The 17,786-nt window shown below is 48.6% G+C and overlaps 1 protein-coding gene across 1 annotated transcript in view; it reads right to left on the minus strand.

Moving 5' to 3' along the window:
• Positions 1–6,504, minus strand: part of Nsg2 (neuronal vesicle trafficking associated 2) — a 33,442-nt gene extending 26,938 nt beyond the window's left edge. Inside the window, 3 exon segments of the mRNA XM_042672709.1 lie at positions 5,211–5,252; positions 5,254–5,355; positions 6,430–6,504. Coding sequence (XP_042528643.1) covers positions 5,211–5,252; positions 5,254–5,340 — 129 coding nt within the window. The 5' untranslated portion in view covers positions 5,341–5,355; positions 6,430–6,504.
• Positions 6,505–17,786: the final 11,282 nt, after the last annotated feature.

Here is a 17,786-nt window from a genome sequence, read left to right on the forward strand (position 1 = left end):
TTAGCCTACCACAAAGAAGGATGACTGGATGCCTGATGGATGGATGGATGAATGATGGATGGATGGATGGATGGATGGATGGGTAGATGGCTGATTGGCTGGCTGGATGGATGGAGAGTTGGATGGATTCGTGGATGAATGAGTAGATGGGTAAGTGGATAGTGGATGATGGGTGGATTGACAGATGATGGATGGATGGGTGGATGGATGAGTGGATGGGTAAATAGATGGGTGATGGGTAATGGAGGAAAGGGTAGATGGATAAATAGGTCGGTGGGTGGATGGGTGGCTGGGTGGCCAGGTGGGTGATGCATGGGTGGATAGGTGGGTGGGTACATGGATGTATGGGTGGGTGAATGCATGTATGCATGGGTGGATGGATGGGTGGATGGGTGGATGGATAGAAAGATGAATGGATGGATGAATGGATGATGGATGGATGGATGGATGGATGGATGGTGGATGGATGGGTGGATGATGGATAGATGGATGAAGAGGTGGGTGGATGGATGAATGGAAGAATGGATGATGGATGGATGAATTAATAGATGGGTGGATGGATGGGTGGATGGATGGATGAATTAATAGGTGGTGGATCGATGGATGGATGGTGGATGGATGAATGGATGGATGGCTGCATAGATGAATGGATGATGGCTGAATGGATCAATAGGTGGGTGGATAGATGATGGATGGATGGGTGGATGGGTAGAAAGATGGATGGATGGATGAATGGATGGTGGATGGATGGATGGATGATGGATAGATGCATGGATTAATAGGTGGGTGGATGGATGGATGGAAGAATGGATGATGGATGGATGGATTAATAGGTGGATGGATGGATGGATGGATGGAGAGGTGGGTGGGTGGATGGATGATGGATGGATGAATGGATGATGGGTGAATGAATCAATAGGTGGGTGGATGGATGATGGATGGAGGATGGAGGGGGAGATGGATGGATGATGGAGAGATGGATGAATGAACAGATGGGTGGTTGGACAGTTGAATGGAGGCTTGGTGGCATGAACGTCAGTCTGCCTCAGAGGGGAAAGTACTGGTGCTGAGTCCACGGGCTTCCAGGCCTCTATCTCCATCCACCTGTGACCTGAGGCAACTCACTCCAGCGCCTGGAGCCTTGGACTCAAGGGATAAACAAATGCATGACCCCACCCCCACCCCACCTCCCTACACGTAACACAGGGCTACCGGGAAGACAGCACAGAGAAGAGTGAGCTGCCCGTCCCCCTGACCAGAGCAATGCTTTGCTACCGAGGTGCTTTGAGTGCGTCCCCAGAGCACATGCACCAGAAGCCAGTGGAGCAATGTGGAGAAGGCGTGGAACCTATAAAAGACTGCGGGGGGCAGGGGCGGTGGATTGGGGTACTGCCTGCACCAGAGATGGACGTGGTTCTTGGGAGTCCCCAGGGAGTGCCAGAGTGAATGGTTAGAAAAAGGGCTGGGATCCAGCACCAGTAGCTCAGGCCTGTCATCCCAGCTACTCAGGAGGCTGAGATCTGAGGATCGTGGTTCAAAGCCAGCCTGGGCAGGAAAGGCCATGAGACTCTGATCTGCAATGAACCAGCAAAGAAAAGAAGGAAGAAAGGGAAAAGTGGAGCTGTAGCTCATGTGGTAGATGATCCACTTTTGAGTGTCATACATAACAAAGCCACGCAAGCACATGAGGCCCTGAGTTCAAATCCTGGTGCTGGCGTGCACACACACACACACACACACACACACACACACACACACATTCTCTCTGCCATTTACAACCCAGTCACCGCTGGCTCTAGGTTGATAGCCTTTTTCTGACACGGAGCCAAATAAAGCCCTTTCTCTGATCCAGAAAATAAAATAAAATAAAATCAGTGGGTTTTTGGTGGTTAACCATAGAAAATGGACTGTCCTCCTCATTCAGACCTCCCCGGGTTGTTTTGGTTTGGTGTTGTTTTCCCCCCCCCCCCTCTCTCTGAATGTTTTGGATCTCGTACAGATTAAAAGAATACAATGGACAAATGCCAAGACAATTTGCAATATTACACCAGAGCTGCCTTCTACAGCTGGTTTTCCCCAATGGGGAGGGGGGGGAGCCATGATTTCATTTCACTTACTTGTTTCTGATCGCTTAATTGCAAATTCCGACTGGAACTTCATCAAAGAGCTCACAAATGAATTGGGGTATCACGTGATCGCCTCTACCCTAGTCTTGTGAGGTGTGCATCCCTACCCCCTTTAGCTATGAGGAGGCTGAGGCGGTGGGAAGAATTTGCCCTTAAGGGAGGCTGGCGAATGGTTTTAAACAAGGAAGGTCAGAGTGAGATAGTTTGACAGGAAGAGAGAAAAAACAAAAACAAAAACAAAAAGGAATCTGCTCTTCACACACCTGTTCTGTCATCGGACCTGGCGAGATCACAGGATCTTAAATATCAGCACGGCCAACTAGAAACACAATTCTCTGCTTCTGAGAACAGAGAGCCAGGCACCAACTAGTAGCTCACGCCTGTAATCCCGGCTACTCAGGAGCAGGTTGAGATCCAAGGATCACGGTTCTAAAGCCAGCTGGGGCAGAAAAGTCTGTGAGACTCTTTTGTCTCTGGTGAACCACCCCAAAAGCTCTGGAAATGGGAGCTGTGGCTCAAGTGGTAGAGAGCCGGCCTTGAATGAAATTAAAAAAAGCTCAGGGACAGTGCCCAACCCCCCTGAGTTCAAACCTGAGGACTGGCACACACACACACACACACACACACACACACACACACACACACACACACACACACACACACACACACACACACACACCACTCCAGGAGATTCTAACATAGGGTGTCAAATGCAGAGATTGCCTGCTACTCACGCAGCCTCTTTGCTTAGAGAAGGGGCTTATTTTAGGTGTTGGAAATTCAGCTGGAAAGACTTTTATTTTTAAATGAAAGTGGCTCAGGAATTCCTTCTTTCTGCCTTGCCATTCCCCTACCTCTCCTCCCTGTGGGGGTAGGGGTGGAGGGAGGAGGGGGGGCGAAGGGGAGGGGGTTGGCAAATCTGTGCACTTTCAAAACAAAATGACTCAACCGCCAGCCAATCAGCCCTGGCTCTTTAGGTAGCGTTGCCTCCTAGCGTGATGATTGGTTAACACACACACACACAATGCCCTCCTGGAGAGGAAAGGGAGACAAGGAAAAGGGGGGGGGGGGGGCGGGGGAGACAACCAGAAAACCAAACCAAACCAAAAAAGAAAAGATGGATTGATCTATTGCTCCATCACATTCTAAAAACAAATCCCCCAGTTCCCCCAGGTGAACCCCAAGTGACATTTTTCCCACCTGTATGGATGCATAGCACCATATCCCGCCCCCCCCCCAACCCTGGCTTTGTACACACGCCACCTCCATTTTTCTGTGGGTTTCTCCTGTCAGGAGATGTGCTGTCAGCCAATCACCCATGCCCAGCCACGCCTCCCCCCCCATAAAAAAGATGCTCTTCATTCCTGCTGCTCCCCTACAGCCTTCCTGCCTCCAGAGCCCACTACCCCTCCCCAGCCACCCTGATCTCCCAGCCAAAATTCACCCTCGGGTCAAACCCCAACTCCTTCGCAGCTGACTTACCCTGTCATCTCCTCCCCTCCAGCCCCCCCTTTCCCAACTGAGCTCAATTGTTCCCACCCCAACCCTTCATTTATTTACCACCATGCCTTGCATTCAGTCATTCGGCTGAGTAAGGATTTGGCCATTTTGTCATACACGGGTGGCAAATATAGAGAGATTAGCAATATATATGTGACAAATACAGATGACCTGTCTCCGTGACAAATACAGAGACAAGTATAGATCACAAATATATATGACCTACCCGTGTGATGCATATACACGACAAATACATAGACAGGCGATAAGTATATCTGTCATCAATATCTAGGACAAATATAAATAGTGCATATATAGAAGACAGATATATATATATGATAAATAGATCTATGACAAATAGGGGTACCTATGCATGGCAGATATATATGATAAACATACATGACAAATATGTGTATTTACACAGACATATATGACACGTGTATATATACATCTATACATGTATGACAAATCCATATGAGAAATCTATGTAATAACTATACATGAGGAACGTGACATGTATGACAATTATATGTGTGAGAAATACACATGACCAATATGAATGTTTGTACACATATATTTGTGTGTATACATACTATGCAGAAGTCTGTATCTGCATATGCAAATCCATGTACATCTATTTGTACATATACCTACATATCGATATATCCATGTATCTCTACTCCAGGGCTAGGAACTTAACAATCACAGCCTCTTGACCTGACTCTCATTTTCTCTCTTTAAGTCTTTGCCAGCCAAGGGTATTTTTTTTTTTTTTTGTATTTGGGCATTGTGTGTGGTTGTGGGTTGATTTTTTTTCTTTTGAAACACCTCCTTAAGATCAGGAAGTCATATTGCCCGGCCCCCCACATTCCCATTCCCCCCCCCTTTCCTGTCACCAGCCAGAAGCTTTTATTTGTCTTCCTGCCCTGTGATTGCCACATTAAACAATAACCCGGGGATGATTCATTCGCTCGTCTCTAGAGCTATCCTCAACAACAACAAAGAACACACACACACACACACACTCACTCAGCCAAAATCTATGATGTCTTGGCTGGGGGGAGGGGTGCTGATGGGGGGGATGGAAGGGTGGGTTGGTGGGGGTGCTGATGGGGGGGAATGGAAGGGTGGGTTGGTGGGGGGGCTGATGGGGGGGATGGAAGGGTGGGTTGGTGGGGGGGGCTGATGGGGGGTGGAAGGGTGGGTTGGTGGGGGGCTGATGGGGGGGATGGAAGGGTGGGTTGGTGGGGGGGGCTGATGGGGGGTGGAAGGGTGGGTTGGTGGGGGGGACTGATGGGGGGTGGAAGGGTGGGTTGGTGGGGGGGCTGATGGGGGGGATGGAAGGGTGGGTTGGTGGGGGGGGGCTGATGGGGGGGATGGAAGGGTGGGTTGGTGGGGATGGAAGGGTGGGTTGGTGGGGGGGCTGATGGGGGGGATGGAAGGGTGGGTTGGTGGGGGGGGCTGATGGGGGTGGAAGGGTAGGTTGGTGGGGGGTGGTAAGGCATACTTGGCTGCTTTATTTCCTGGGCTGGGGAGTGGATGGGATGGGGCTGGGGGCTGGTGAGCGTGGCCAGCACTGATTACCTTCTCCGGAGTGGGCAGCTGGAGGTGGCCCACCTCCAAGGGGGGCGATGAGGGGGACCGTCTGGAAGCCATCCTCTCCCGAAGGCGGCTTGATGCCTTTCTCACCGGGGTTGCTGTTGAACTTCACCATTCTGTCTTCCCACTCCTAAGACGAGCCGTGGAGGGGGGGAAGAGGGGGAGGAGGGGGAAGAGAGAGAGGAGGGAGGTCGGTTAGAGAGAGAGAGGCAGAGGAGGAGGAGAGGCTGAGGATGGAGAAAACAAGACACCCCGCCTGGCACAGCCCGACTGGGGCGCCTTACAACCCACAGGGATCCACGGATCGTTTTGATGGATGCCTGCTGTGATTTCTCAGGGTCCAGGCCAAAGGAAAAAAAAAAACAAAAGACAAACAACGTCTAGCATCACAAACAGGTCGCCTGGCTTGCCAGGGAGGGGCAGGGCCAGGGGGGAACCCAGGGAAATGGCAGATAGATGGACAGGAAAATGCATAGACCTAGGCAAGCTGAAAAAAAAAGAAAAAACCCACACCTCCCAGATCTTCACTGAAGAAGAAAGAGAGCGTCTTGTCAGTGTAGCATAAAACCTCAAGATTCTGACGTTCCTGCAGTAGGATGAAATTTCCCCTTGCCACCTTCCTTGCTAATATATATATATATAATATGCTGTATAAAATATACTATATATTATATGTAATATATGTATGTATGCATTTATGTATGCATGCATGCATGTATGTATGTATGCATGCATGCATGCATGTCTTTCCCCTAAAATCCAACAGATACATTTCCATGTCTCCAACAGATACACTGCCATGTCTCCAGGTCTATTTGTTCCTCGAGCTTTGATTGTCCACCGCCCCCCCCCCACCCCAAACCCAGGCTGCTCTACCCTGATTCAGTCCTGCAAAATCTCTTATTTCCTCAAGAGCAAGGGCCATTTATATTTTTTGGGGGGGTGGGATGGGGGGAGGGAGGGTTGCATGGGAAGTTAACAATCCCCCCCTCTCATTTGCAAGCTCACCATTGAAATAAACAAATCACGGTCTCCTTCTCTCCAGCTCCCCCCCCCCACACCCCCAAATGCAAAACCCTCTGCCTTTCTGTAATCCTTCTATTTGACAACAATAAAAGGCTTTGGGGGGGGGGGTTCCATGGTGGGGGGTGGGGGGTACGCCAAGGATACCTCAAGAAGAACCCCGAGGAAAATAACTACTTACTGCGTTGTACTCTTGGGGGGTTCCTGGGGAGAGGGGGGGTGCGGAGAAGATTCCAGAGACCCAGGTAAGCCCAGGAGGACCGACGCCAGGCGCCCTCGTCCTCAGCCCGCGAGCTGTCAGCGCCTGGATCCCCGGCTCCTGCCAGAGAGGCGCCAGAGAGACGGGAGGGCCAGCCCGCCGCCAGCCTGCCAATTTGGGGGAGCCCCTCCCACCGGGGACGGGCGCCCCCACCTTCCTGGCTTCTGGCACCACCTCTCGATGCTCCTGTGGGATCGCAAGGACCGCCTGGGAACCGAAAACGAAGAGAGATGGTGGCAGAATGGGTTCCCCCCACCCACCCCCAAAAAAAAGCACCCCAAAGTGTATTGGGCCATCTTGAAATTGGAGCACAAAAGGGGTGCGGCTTCAAGGCGGCCGTGTGCGGGTGCAGTGCATCTCGATCCAGGTTTGGCCCACGGCACCCCCTTTCCATCCTCCTCCTCACCCCGTCTTTCCCAGCCCAAGACCGCCCCCCCCACAGTGCTTGCTACCTCCGTGTTCACACACCCGGATCGTGCATGGCCACCCTTCCCCGTCCCTGCCTCGCCCCTCCCCACACCCAGCCCCACAGCACACCTTCCCTCCGGTCCCTGCCTCGCCCCTCCCCACACCCAGCCCCACAGCACAGGCCCCAGCTCCGCCCTCCCTCCCTCCCTCCCTCCCTCCCTCCCTCCCTTCCTCCCTCCCTCCCCTCTCCTTCCTTCCCTTCCTTTCCTTCCCTCCCTTCCTTCCTCCCTCCTCCCTCCCTCCCTTCCCTTCCTTCCCTCCTCCCTCCCTCCCTCCTTCTTCCTTCTCCTCCTCCTCCCTTCCCTTCCTCCTTCCTTCCTTCCTTCCTCCCTCCCTCTCCTCCCTCCTTCCTTCTTCCTCCCTTCCCTTCCGTCGTCCTTCCCTTCCTTCTCTTCCTTCCTTCCTCCCCTTCCTTCTTCCTCCCTCTCTCCCTCTCCTCCCTCCCTTCCTCCCTTCCTTCTTTCCTTCCTCCCTTCCTTCTTCCTCCCTCCCTCCCTTCCTTCCTTCGTCCTTCCCTCCCTCCCTTCCTTCCTTCCTCCCTTCCTTCCTTCCTCTCTTCCTCCCTCCCTTCCTTCTTTTCTTCCTCCCTCCCTCCCTTCCTTCCTCCTTCTTCATTCCCTCCTTCCTTCCTTTTCTTTTCTTCCTTTCTTCCCTCCCTCTCCTTCTTTCTCCCTCCCTCCCTCTTCCTCTCTCTCCATTCCTCTCCCTCCTTGTCCCTCCCCTGTCCTTCTCCCTCCCTCCCTCCCTCTCCCTCTCCTCCCTCCTTCTCTCTCCCTCTCTCTCCCTCCCCTTTTCCCTCCCTCCCTGTCCCTTTCACTCTCTCCCTCTCCCCCTCCCTCTCTCTCTCTTTCTCTCTCCTCACCCCTCTCTCTTTTGTGCCAAGCCTGGGTCTTGAACTCTGGGCCTGGGCACTGTCCCTCAGCTCTTCAGCTCAAGGGGAGCACTCTGCCACTTGAGCCACAGCACCACTTCCGGTTTTCTAGTGGTTTATTGGAGATCGGTGTCTCATGCACTTTCCTGCCCGGGCTGGCTTTGAACCATGATCTCAGATCTCAGCCTCCTGAGTAGCTAGGATGACAGGCGTGAGCCACTGGAGTCTGGCTCTTGTTTTCATTTCTGCTAATCTGTCAACTGTAAACAACTAACTAGTCGCTCAAAGGAGTTACACCACTGGAATCCTCTCCTGTTTTCATTAATATGTGTACACAGATGTTGACGACCCTGAATGCAGTTACACCATATTTATAATTTAGAGCTAACTTCCATACTCAAGAGAACACGTTTCTTTTGTCTCTCTGAGTCTGACTTCACTTACCAGAATCTTTTTCCGGGTGCATCCATTTTCTTGCAAATCACATAATCATATTCTTCCTGATGGGTGAGTATAATTCCATTTGGTGTGTGTGTGTGTGTGTTAGAGATAGAAATCAGATTTTCTTCATCCAATTATCCCCGAAGGGCCCCTCAACTGCTTCCTTCACTTAGTAAATGGTAGCATTGTATTTTATAAAAAGTAATGGGAACCAGGACTGTGGCTCTCGCTTGTCATCCTAGCTACTCGGGAGGCTGAGATCTGAGGATCGGGGTTCAAAGCCAGCCCAATAAATTATTCAAAAAAGCTATGGCTCCAATGGTAGAGCACTAGCCTGGAGCAAAAAGAGGCTCAGGGACAGTGCCCAGGCCCTGAGTTCAAGCCCCAGGACCAGCAATAAATAAATAAATAGTGATTGGGAGCCAGGTAGCAGTGGCTCCTGCCTGTCATCCTAGGGACTCAGGAGGCTGAGATCTGAGAATCGCGGTTCAAAGCCAGCCCAGGCAGGAAAGCCCATGCGACTCTTATCTCCAATAAACCACCAGAAAACCAAAAGTGGCACTGTGGCTCAAGTGGTAGAGCGCTCGCCTTGAGCTGAAGAGCTGAGGGACAGCGCCCAGGCCCAGAGTTCAAGACTCACGACTGATCCCCCCACTCCACAAAAAAATATCCAGAAGTGGAGCTGGAGGTCAAGTTGTAGAGTGCTAGCCTTGAGTAAAAAAGCTCAAGGCTTCCATCCAGGCCCTGAGTTCAAGTCCCAGGACTGGCACAGAAAGAAAGAAAGAAAGAAAGAAAGAAAGAAAGAAAGAAAGAAAGAAAGAAAGAAAGAAAGAAAGAAAGAAAGAAAGAAAGAAAGAAAGAAAGAAAGAAAGAAAGAAAGAAAGAAAGAAAGGAAGGAAGGAAGGAAGGAAGGAAGGAAGGAAGGAAGGAGAGGGAGGGAGGGAGGGAGGGAGGGAAAGGAAGGAAGGAAGGAAGGAAGGAAGGGAAGGAAGGAAGGAAGGAAGGAAGAGAAGTTGGGAAAAATAGGAAAAACAAGAATAACAACCAAGCATAGTTTTTAGAAGGGAGAATTTGCTGAGACAGTAGGATCTGTGATTAGGAGAAAAAAGAAACTCATATTAAGTGTGTGTTTCCCACACAGTGGGCATTCTGCCAGCCTCCTCCCTCAGACTTTCCCTTGCATTTGCACAAAGGGTGGTTTCTAATAGATAGGCCCGTGGGAGGCACAAATGACAGAAGAGCACGGTGCAAGTGCCCAGCCCTGCTGGAGCACCTGCTATTGCTCACACAACCACTGTGATCACAGAGGCCGGCTGACATCACCTGGAAGTGAACTCACAGCGATCTGATACCCAGCACCCAGCATCCTCTAGCATCCTGGCCAAATCAGAAAGGGCAAAGTCGTGGTGTGCACTCTTGTGTGTGTGTGTGTGTGTGTGCGTGCGCACGCGCATGTGCATGCCAGTATTAAAGCTTGAACTCAGGGCCTGGGTGCTGTCCCTTAGCTTTTTTGTGCTCAAGGCTGGTGCTCTACTATTTGAGCCACAGGTCCACTTTCAGCTTTTTGGTGGCTCATTGGAGATCAGAGGCTCACAGACTTCCCTACTTTGGCTGGCTTCAAACTTTGATCCTCAAATCTCAGCCTCCTGAGTAGCTCGGACGACAGGAGTTGAGACAAAGCTCCTTGGCACTTTCATTTTCTTCGTTGTTTCCATATAAACGTTTTCCCCCCTCCAATAATTTGGAAGGCACATGTGAAAATTAGATATTGATTTATTTTTTTAAAGATGTCAACAGTCACCTCCTAGCCTCAAACACACATCTTTTTTTCTTTTGTTAGCCAGTCCTGAGACTTGAACTCAGGGCCTGGGCGCTGTCCCTGAGCTTCTTTTGCTCAGGGCTAGCACTCTACCACTTGAGCCGCAGCACCACTTCCGGCTTTTTCTATGTATGTGGTGCTGAGGAATCGAACCCAAAGCTTCATGCTTGTAAGGCAAGCACTCTACCACTGAGCCACCTTCCCAGCCCTGACACAAGTCTTTTATCTCCACCTGTAAAGTGCAATGCTCAGCACACATTCTTCATTACCTTCTCTCTTCCTCCCTCTTTTGTTTCTCCTCTCTTCCTTTCATCTCAGGAGTTAAACCCTACTCTTGCAATACAATATTTTCCAGTTTTATCTCTGGAAGGAAGCCTCAGGGAGAAAAGTCAAAAGGACATGAAACAATTTCCTCCGCTATGAGATCTCACATGATACTTGATGTGAAAATAATTATTTTCTATACACACATTTTAAAAGACCAACAGTGCTGCTGAGAACCTTTTTCCATTTGATCTCAGCACTTGGGATTTTGTTTTGTTGTCTTTTCCAATGAGAGAAATGACAAAGGCACTTGACAAGGTTTCTTTGTAAAGCTCGTGAGCTCGTGGGTTGAAGAATGATGTTCAAAATGGAATGGTTGGATAGGAATAGAAGCTTTTGAGAAATCCATCCTGAGACCCTCCTAAAGGGCTCACCCCGGGGCTAGGAGCTCTATATTTAAATTTCAAATAATACAAGTCAGAAATCTATGGGAAGGGGGGAATAGGAGCAATTCTCTTTCTTCTTAAAAAGGGAAGGGGACAGTACCTACTTTTGATTTTAAATGGCAGGAAGACCAATCAGGCACTTGGCTCTGGCTGAGCAGAAACAGATGAAGAAAATTCTCTAAATAAAAGAGGAGAGCTGGGATCAGTGCGAGCAGAGGGACTTACAAAGAGTCCTTCCAATTACGGTCTAGGATTCCACACAGCAAGACAGAATTTGATCAGAACAAAGCCCCTTTTAAAGAAAAATTTTAACTTTGTTCTTTCAGTCCTGGGGCTTGACCTCAGGCCTTGGGTTCTGCTCTTGAGCCGCAGCTCGATAGTTCCTGCCTTTTGGTGGTTCCTTGGAGATCAGAGTCTCATAGACTTTCCTGCCCAGCCTGGCTTTGAACCATGATCCTCAGCTCTCAGCCTCCTGAGTAGCTGGGATGACAGGCGGGAGCCACTGGCGCCCAGCAAGTTTTTAAATTTTTTCTAAAAACTTCAATCCTTAAAAAGCAGTCCAAGCCAGGGTTGAGGGGCTCTCACTTGTATCGCTCGGAGGGTGGCACAGTGGAGACTCCAGGACTGGAAGATGATAGAGCTCAGAGGGTGGCACAGTGGAGACTCCAGGACTGGGGAGATGATAGAGCTCAGAGGTGGCACAGTGGAGACTCCAGGACTGGGGAGATGATAGAGCTCAGAGGGTGGCACAGAGAGGACTCCAGGACTGGGGGGATGATAGAGCTCAGAGAGTGGCACAGAGAGGACTCCAGGACTGGGGAGATGATAGAGCTCAGAGGGTGACACAGTGGAGACTCCAGGACTGGGGAGATGATAGAGCTCAGAGGGTGACACAGTGGAGACTCCAGGACTGGGGAGATGCTAGAGCTCAGAGGTGGCACAGTAGAGACTCCAGGACTGGGGAGATGCTAGAGCTCAGAGGTGGCACAGAGGAGACTCCAGGACTGGGGAGATGATAGAGCTCAGAGGTGGCACAGAGGAGACTCCAGGACTGGGGAGATGATAGAGCTCAGAGGTGGCACAGAGGAGACTCCAGGACTGGGGAGATGCTAGAGCTCAGAGGTGGCACAGGGAGACTCCAGGACTGGGGAGATGATAGAGCTCAGAGGTGGCACAGTGGAGACTCCAGGACTGGGGAAGGTGTCAGAATTTTGTAAACAAATAGCAGGATCAAAGGGAAAGCATTGTGCAAGCTCACTATGTACCTCACATCTGGGACACAGCACCCCCCCCCCCACTGGGGTTCCATCGTACTCCACTCCGCTCTCCTCCCGATCCTCGTGTCCCTCCCCCGCTGGAATGAGGATGCTTACTCTGCACAAATGTATTTCTGAAATGTAATTTTTGGGTGGTTCTAGGATTGGAACTCAGGACCTGGTGTTAGCTAGGCTGGAGCTTTACCGCTTGAGCACATGCCTCTGGCACTATTTTTTTTGCTAGTTATTTTTTAGATCAGGTGTCCCTTTCCACCCAAGGTGCATCTGAGCTAAGACCTGCCTATCTTAGGCTTCCTGTTGTTGCTGGGATGGCAGGCCTGTGATAAGGGCTCAACTTCCCTCCGTGGAGATGGGGTCTCATGGACTTTTCTGCCCAGGTTGACGTGGAGCTGACTCCCAGGTCCTGTGTGTGTGTGTGTGTGTGTGTGCACATGCACGCCAGTACTGGGGCTTGAACTCAGAGCTTGGTCTTTGTCATTTACCATTTTCACTAAGGCTGGTGCTCTACCACTTGAGCCACAGCTCCACTTCTGGCTTTTGCTGGTTAATGGGAGATAAGAATCTCACAGACTTTCTTGCCCCGGCTGGGCTTTGAACAGTGGTTATTTTTTAACATGAAATCACAGCTAAGAGATCATGCTGCGTCTCAGAGGACTCTTCCAGAAGAACTGAAAGCATTCGGCATTCTGGGTGGACCATGAGCCTTTTCGGGGCAAAATGTTACACACATTCTATCTGGTACATTCCATACATGTATAAGAGTACTCTGTCCATATCAGAAATATGTCCATATACTAATTTTCTTTAATATGAAGGAATGGCTTAAATAACACCCCAAATCACTGCCTTGGACACCCAAAATAACTGTAAGAAAAGAGCAGAATGCCAAGATTATTTCAATAAATGCAAGTTTAATTTTACAAAGTAGCATCTAGAAGGGACACATAAGTGTGTAATGAGAAGGAAAAGCAACTGCACTGAGACGCTATTGTATTTTATTTTATTTTTTTTGGTCAGTTGTGGGGCTTGAACTCTGGGCCTGGGCGCTGTCCCTCAGCTCTTCAGCTCAAGGCTAGCGCTCTACCACTTGAGCCACAGTGCCACTTCCAGTTTTTTCTGCTTATGCAGGGCTGAGGAATCGAACCCAGGGCCTCATGCATGCAAGGCAAGTGCTCTACTACTGAGCCACCTTCCCAGCCCTGAGATGCTATTTTAAATCATAAGTGTAAGATTCATTTAAAAAGAATCAAAATAAAAATGCATGCTGAACATAACACCTCTGTTCGCATAACAATACCACAAGGTTTAGTGGCTGACAAATAAATGCTAATAACTTTGAAAGAGGGTTGCTTTTCCACTCAACAGTTAAGGTTTCAATTGCACCAAAATGCACTCATAAAATGAACTATTGCGATTCCATTTTTCATAATCTTCACGGGGGGGGGGGGGGGGGGGGGGGGTAGGGCGGGAAGGAGGAGCAGATCCAAAGATAGGTTAGTCCTAAATAGAAGAGGACAACATTGAAGCTTATTAAATATGTCAATCGTCACTGAAAAACACTTATAACAGTCTAAGACTATATAAATAGACATTCCATCAACTTGCTGCTTGAATGACTGGCTTTCTCTAACTGACCATCAAAATTTGTCTTTTTCACTCCAACTCCTTTTTTTATTTTTGTTGGTCATGGGGCTTGAATTCTGGGCCTGAGTGCTGTCCCTGAGCTCAGCTCAAGGCGAGCGCTCTACCACTTGAGCCACAGCGCCCCTTCCGGCTTTCTGGTGGTTCATTGGAGACAAGAGTCTCACGTACTTTCCTGCCCGGGCTGGCTTTGAACCACGATCCTCAGATCTCAGCCTTCTGAGTAGCCAGGATGACAGGCGTGAGCCACCAGTGCGCTGCTTCCAACTCCTTTTCTTTCTCCATTTTTTAGGTCCAAGACCAGGACTTGAACTTGGTACCTGATGCCTCCACTCATTGGCTAGCACCCAACTGAGCCACGCCTCCAAGCCCTCCCCTCCCACTCCTGTTGCTCCATTCACAAGAATTCTGCCATAGAAACACTACATCATAGGCCTCTAGCTCCCTTTGACCTTTCAGAAAGCAGGCTACAGTTCTAGAACTCCTAAAGCATTCCTGACTGACGTGTTTCTATTCTAATTTTTCTCTCCCTGCTCTGGCTGAGTGAGGCTTGATCTTCTGCGCCATTTGCCTCCCACTTCAGCCATTGGATCAACAACCTTTACTCACACAGGGGTGTGTGTGTGTGTGTGTGTGTGTGTGTGTGTGTGTGTATGTGTGTGTGTGTGTTGGCACATGTGCTAGGACTCCAGCTTGAACTCAAGGCCTGGGTGCTGTCCCTGAGCTTTTTCATTCAAGGCTAATGTTCTGCCACTTGAGCCACAGCTCCACTTCTGGCTTTTTTAGTGGTTCATTGGAGACAAAGAGTCTCATGGATTTTCCTGCTGGCTTCAATCCACGATCCTCAGGTCTCAGCCTCTTGAGGAGCTAGGATGACAGGCGTGTGCCACCAGCGCCTGGCATCCACTTCCTTGTTTCTTACCCATCGTTCTGATGACTCCATCCAACCGAGTGTCTGCTCTCGGACCCTTCCCCACCCCCATTCAGGGGCATTTCACTTTTTACTTGGAGCAGGCTTATGGTTCCCAATTTTTCTTTTATACCTCCTGATCTGTTTTATACCAACCACTCCCCCAAAGGGCAACAGATTCTAAAACATCTATGTTGCCTCTCTATTGCTGTTCGATGGTTTACATATTGGTGAAGGAAAAGGTAGCTGCATAGTCTCTTAATCTCTTTCCATAAAATGCCGATTTCTTGGACAAAGGGCAATTGTGACTCTAATTGGGCAAGCACTTAGTAGGCTGTGGATCCCATGGCTCCAGATGAGATAATGTGAGATCAAAACCTTGCTCACAGAAGGCTACATCCACAACGTGTAACTGAAGTCAAATAATGGGAGAATATCAGCAAATCCAGACAGACGGTCCAAAAATGGCTGGTCTAGCCAGATGCTGGTGGCTCACGTCTGTCATCCTAGCTACTCAGGAGGCTGAGATCTGAGCATCAGGATTCAAAGCCAGCCCGGGCAGGAAAGGCTGTGAGACTCTTATCTACAATAACCATTTTAAAAAACCAGAAGTGGTGCTGTGGCTCAAGTGGTAGAACGCTCCCCTTGAGCTGAAGAGCTGAGGGACAGTGCCCAGGCCCAGAGTTCAAGCTCCACAATGGACAAACAACAACAACAAACTGTCAGTATCATGAAAGACAAAGGCAAAAGAATGTGGACAGTACGAAGACTGACAGAGACAGGATGAAACTTGGGACATAATCCTGAAAAAATAAAATACAGCTAGGCTCTGGTGGCTCACACCTATAATCTCAGCTACGCAGGAGGCTGAGATCTGAGGATGGTGGTTCAAAGCCAGCCTGGGCAGGAACGTCTGTGAGACTCTTATCTCCAATGAACCACCACTGGAAGTGGTGCTGTGGCTCAAATGATGGAATGCTAGCTTTGAGCAAAGAAGCTCAGAGATAGCTCACAGACCCCAAATTCAAGCCCCAGGACCAGCACACACACACAAAAGGTATGTATTGGGTTTATAAAAGAAATGGAGATAGGGTCTGAATTACATAGAAGTCCTATATTAATGCCAGATTTCTTGATTTTGATCATCATAGTACACCTACAGTATAAAAGATGTCCTCGTTAAGTTGGCTGCTGCCGGTCATCCTAGCTACTCAGGAGGCTGAGATCTGAGGATCGCAGTTCAAAGCCATGCCAGGGAAGAAAGTCTGTGAGACTCTAATCTCCAATAAACCACCCAAAAGCCAGAAGTACAGCTGTGGCTCAAGTGGTACAGCACAAACGCGCCTTGAGCCCAAAAGCTCAGGAGCAGCTCCCAGAGTCCCTGAGTTCAAGCCCAGGACTGGCACCAAACAAAAATAAAAACACCCTTCTTATCAGGATATGCATATGAAAAGTTTTAAGGGGAAACACTTGACACATATTCAGAAAAGAAAATGCGGCAACATGTTAAAAATGGCAACTTTGATCAGTGTGTGGAAGTCCTCTGTTACTCTCATATTTTCTGTATCTGTGAAGTCATTTAAAATAAAAGAGGGAAAAGTTTCCATGTCTCTTCACTGCCTGCTGAAGAGAATACAAATTCTTGTCTTGGAGTCATGCAAGACTATTTGAAACACAGAGTCTCAGCCTTCTTCAGATCTTTGATTACTGTCTAATTAATCTCGCATCAAGATGCACACACTATAAACACCATGTTGGTTTCCTCAGGCTCACGTCTAATGGAGCATTAAAAGCAATTCTCGTACAAGTAAAAGAAAACCAAAGGTACATAAGCCAGGTTAGGGTGCAAATAGATTTAAGTCATATACCTAGAAAGAGTAATTGAAACCGTAAAAATCAATGAGCTACGTGAGAGAGCATGTAAATAAATAAACAGAGAACAGGACCAACATCTATTCCCAGTATAGCAAAAGGGACACATTAAAAATACACAGAAGCCAGGCTTCTGTGTGTGTGTGTGTGTGTGTGTGTGTGTGTGTGTGTGTGTGTGTGTGTGTCCATGGAGACAATATTTCCCACAGCATTGACAGAGATGGTGTTTGAATGAAGTAAGGTCTCTGTATATTTAATGAGTACTTACTATGTGACAAATAGCAGATGAAGGAAAGAAACAGGCTGGAACTAGCAATGAGTATATAGTAAAGGTTGGTGAAGGTAGGGCATAAAAGAGAAAGGGAAACACTATACAATTATTATCTAAATGGATTCTTACCAGGAGATAGATGATTCATGTTGTATTAATTTGAACCTAGAAACAACATAAAATAGAAGAAAAATTTCGGTTGGACTCAACATTTCTCATTCATGAATACGTAGTAAGGAACAAGAGTTATAAAACTTTGCAACATAAGCTTTATAAAAATTGTAATCTAGTTTAAAACTGCAATGCAAAATAGTAAATTTTATGGATTCATTTTGTTTCTAAGAAGCTATTTTTGGACAATGCAGGCTATTATTTGCAGTTGTTAAAAAAATCCTTCCAAGATTACTTTATGGTTAGTAGAAGGCCTCTTGCTAGGAGCATCAAACAGAACATGAAGTGTAAGGTTATAGGGACTAATTAACATTCTGAACAATGTCCATTACATCCACAACCTTCTTTTCTAACATATTATTGTCTACTTTTCTTTTTCCTAATCCCAACTCCTACCTCATTCTCCTTTGCAAGTGAACATGAAAAAAGGAAATAGTCACTGGTGGCTCACGCCTGTAATTCTAGCTACTCAGGAGGCTGAGATCTGAGGATCATGGTTTGATGCCAGCCCTGGTAGGGAAGTCTCTGAAACTCCTATCTCCAATGAACCACCAGAAAACTGGAATTGGAGCTGTGGCTCAAGTGCGAAAGTGCTAGCATTGAGTGAAAAAGCTCAGGAACAGTGTCCAGGCCCTGAGTTCAAGCCCCCAGACTGGCACAAAAAGGAAAGAAAGGGAAGGGGAGGGGAAGGGAGGGGAGGGGGAGGGAAGGGGAAGGGGGAAAGGGGGAGGGGGAAGGGGAGGGCGAGGGAAGGAACAAATGAATGAACAAAGAAAGAAAAGAAGGAGAAATGAAGTATCATGAATTTGAACCTTGGTTTACCAGCCA

The sequence above is a fragment of the Dipodomys spectabilis genome, unplaced genomic scaffold (genome assembly GCF_019054845.1).
Source record: "Dipodomys spectabilis isolate Male_0828 unplaced genomic scaffold, ASM1905484v1 ptg000761l, whole genome shotgun sequence".
In the NCBI taxonomy this organism is placed as follows: domain Eukaryota; kingdom Metazoa; phylum Chordata; class Mammalia; order Rodentia; family Heteromyidae; genus Dipodomys; species Dipodomys spectabilis.